This window comes from Galeopterus variegatus, unplaced genomic scaffold, assembly GCF_000696425.1.
Source record: "Galeopterus variegatus unplaced genomic scaffold, G_variegatus-3.0.2 Scaffold2002, whole genome shotgun sequence".
Lineage (NCBI taxonomy): Eukaryota > Metazoa > Chordata > Mammalia > Dermoptera > Cynocephalidae > Galeopterus > Galeopterus variegatus.
The window spans coordinates 119272-122550 of NW_007728113.1; the positions used below are offsets into that span (position 1 = coordinate 119272).

Consider the following 3279-nt stretch of genomic DNA (forward strand, 5'->3'; position numbering starts at 1 on the left):
GGTGGCCGGCCAGGTCCGGGCCGCTCAGCGTACTGGACGGGCTGCGCGAGGGCGGCGGCGGCGGGGCCGGGGCCAGCGCCAGAGTCAGCCGTGGGCCCGAGATGTTGGCATCCGGACCCGGGGTCGGGGGGCGGCGTGGAGTAGGTAGAGGGGGCGAGGCAGGGGGAGAGGGAGGGGCCAGGAGAGGTGGGGCCTGCAGAGGGGGCGTGGTCAGGGTAGGGGGACGGACTCGCAGAGGGGGCAAGTCCAGAGAAGGCGGGGCCTGTGGAGGGGGCGTGGTCATGGTAGGAGACGGGACCTGCGTGGGGGACAAGGCCAGAAAAGATGGGGCCAGTGGAGAGGGCGTGGCCAAAGAAGACTGGGGGTGTGAGGCAGAGGGAAAGAGAGAGACCTGCAGAGAGGGTGAGTTAGGGGAAGAGAGAGGGGGTGAAGCAGGGGGAGTGAGAGGGGGTGAGACAGAGGGAGACGGAGAGGCCTGCGGAGAGAGCGAGGCAGCAGGAGAGAGAGAAGCTGAGGCAGGGGGAGAGGGCGGGGCCCGCGGAGGAGGCGAGGCTAGCGAAGGTGGGGCCTGCAGAGGCGGCGTGGTAAGGGGAGAGGTTGGGGGTGACGCTGGAGGAGAGGGAAGGGGCAGAGGGTGTGTGGCAGGGGGAGGAGAGGCCTGCAGAAGGGGTGGGGTCAGAGGTTGGGTTTCAATAGGGGGCGTGGGGAGGAAAGGAGGCGTGGCCTGTAGAGGGAGCGAGCCCACAGAAGGTGGGGTCTAGGAAAGGAGGCGTGGCCTGTAGAGGGAGCGAGCCCACAGAAGGTGGGGTCTGCAGAGGAGACCCGGCCAGAGGAGAGGGAGGGGCCTGCAGAGGCGGGGAGGTCAGAGAAAGTGGGGCCTGCGTGGGGGGCATGGTCAGGGGAGAGGGAGTGGCCTGAGGAGGGGCTGTGTCAGGGACAGGAGGGTCCTGCGAGGGCGGTGTGAGAGGTGGATAGGGCGTGGCCTGAGGAGGGGGCGGAGACAGAGAAGGAAGTGTTCGTGGAGGGGGCGTGGTCAGGGTGGGAAGGGCCGGCAGAGACGGTGTGGCTAGGGGAGACGGTGGACTCCGCAGAGATGTGGCCGGAGAAACAGGGGCTTGTGGAGGGGGCGTGGTTGGTGGTGGAGGGGCTGACAAAGGAGGTGTGGCCACGGGCGAGGGTGGAGCCAGAAGAAGGGGCAAAGCCGGAGAAGCCTGGGTGGGAGGCATACTCTGCAGAGTGGGGGAAACTGATGGACAGAATGGAGCCACAAAAGCGGCCGTGGCCGGGGCAGAGGCAGATGCTTCCGGAAAGGATGCACTTAGGTGTGGGGATGGAGCTTGCAGAGGGGGCGTGGCCGGTGGAGAAGGGAGGGTCTGCAGAGAGAGTGGAGCAGGCGCAGGAGGGCCTAGTGGAAGAGGCGTGTCCAAGGGACAGGGAAAATCCTGTGAGCGGGGCGTGGTCTGTAGGGAGGGCGGGGCCTGGTTGTGGGGCGGGGCCAGTGGAGGGGGCGTGGTCGGTGGAGAGGGTGGGAGTGTGTCCGGCAGAGGAGCCTCTCTGATGTGGGAAGGCGGTGCCTGTTGTGTATGGGGACCCAGCGGTGAGGGTGTGGCCAAGGGAGAAGAGAGAGGGTGCTGCACTGGGGCTGTGTCCTTCCTTAGGGATGTGGCCTGTGGGGGGCGCAGAGCCTGCAGCCCTTTGGACTTGGGCTGCAAGGGCTGCGCAGGAGCCCGGGGCGTTCCACGGGGCGAGGCTCCAGAGCGGGCTGGGGAGGAGAGAGGGGTGAAGCTGGAGCTCAGGGGCCGCGAGGCTGGTCTCTGGAGGCCCCCGCCGGCATTAGGCCGCCTCCTAGCAGCTGGGCTCGGCTCCGCTACGCTGCGCTCCGTGCTGCTGCTCACTGATTTCCTGGGGGCCTCGGTCGGGGGCCGTGGCCGGGCACTCGGAGCTGGCCTGGGAAGTCCCACCTCACCGCCCGCAGCCCGGGACCGACGGGCGATGGCTGGGGAGGGGGCGCCTGGGGTGGGCCCTGAAGAATCTAGAGACAAAGCAGAGGCCGAAGGGTCACTGACACCTCCAAGCCGGTCCCCTCGCTACCCAGGAACCCCGCTCATCCCCAGGTCACGTACCTCTCCGTGCCCCGGTGCTCAGGGCATTCCTTCTGGGAGCCTCCGGGGCTTTTCCTCTGGCCACAAGTTCCTCAGCTGTGGGACGGAGACCCTTCTGGCCGAGGGGGCCTGGCCTGGGGACAGGAGGAGCCGCACTCAGGGCAGAGCCCCAGCTCCTTCTTTTACCTCCCGAGTTGATAGTTTCCCATCTCTGAAATGGGGCATGTACCCTCGCTGCGCACCCGTAATGGCTTTCACCCAATTTGCACCAGTGATCTGCAAATGCTCCCAACTCTTATAAAAAGTTTAAAGTTTCCAGATTGTGACACTAACCCTTGCTTAGGGGACTGGGGGAGAGAGAGCATGTTACCTGGTGGTCCCACTGGCACGCCCCGAGCTAGAGACAGAGCCCGGGACTGGAGTCTTGGTGGGGGTCCGCTCCCCTCTCCCAGCTGCTGGGGGCCTGGAGGCTGCAGCGAGAAGGCCCAGTCAACGGTGTCCCGGTAAGGGGGTGGGGGGTATCTCAGAAGGAAGAGGGGGTGAGAAGATGGGGCTGAAACTGAAGAAGGAGGCTGGGGTACCTGGGCTCCGGGGGCCTGTCCCAGCGCCCCGCGTCGGTCCCACTCGGGGGGCAGCCTCCGGAAGAGCGGCTCCGCCGATACCCCCAGCTCGCTCCGCCAGGGGCTTTCGCCCCGCAGCTCCTGCTGCTCCCAGAACTCGGAGGGCTGCGGAGGTTACTGGGGGAGGAGGTCGAGGAGACCCTGGGAGCCTGGGGGTCGGAAGGCCGGGAGGGCGAGAAGCCGGCGTCCGCGCGGCGGCCCCGGCCCTGGCCTGGTCCCTCTTGTCCATCCCGCACCTGAGGAGGAGACAAACCGATCAGCATCCCAGGTCCTGGGCGGCTGCGCTGCCTGGGGGATCTGGGTCCCGGCCCCTCGCTGCCCTCTCCCCAGCATCGCCACCCATGGGCGCCTCAGCGTCGGTCTGGGCCTCGATCTGCTTCCCTCCCACCCACCCACCCACCCACCAGCCGGCTGCTCATCGTCGTCCTCAAGCCCCACGCCACCCCCTCCGTCCCCCGAAGCCGAGAGGCCCTGCCCGCCCCCTCCCTCGCCTCCGCTCCCTTTCAGGACTGACACCCACGCCCCACCCGTGGCCCCCGCAGGGACCCAGACGACTC

General features: G+C 67.8%; 1 protein-coding gene across 1 annotated transcript in view; it reads right to left on the reverse strand.

Moving 5' to 3' along the window:
* LOC103596404 (putative uncharacterized protein FLJ22184) overlaps positions 1-2951 on the reverse strand; it is a 4731-nt gene extending 1780 nt beyond the window's left edge. Inside the window, exons 1-6 of the mRNA XM_008580029.1 lie at positions 2684-2951; positions 2473-2572; positions 2124-2236; positions 783-2032; positions 327-748; positions 7-206 (exon numbers count right to left, since the gene is read on the reverse strand). Of these exons, the coding sequence (XP_008578251.1) occupies positions 7-206; positions 327-748; positions 783-2032; positions 2124-2236; positions 2473-2572; positions 2684-2951 (2353 nt within the window). The remainder of the gene's footprint in view (positions 1-6; positions 207-326; positions 749-782; positions 2033-2123; positions 2237-2472; positions 2573-2683) is intronic.
* Positions 2952-3279: the final 328 nt, after the last annotated feature.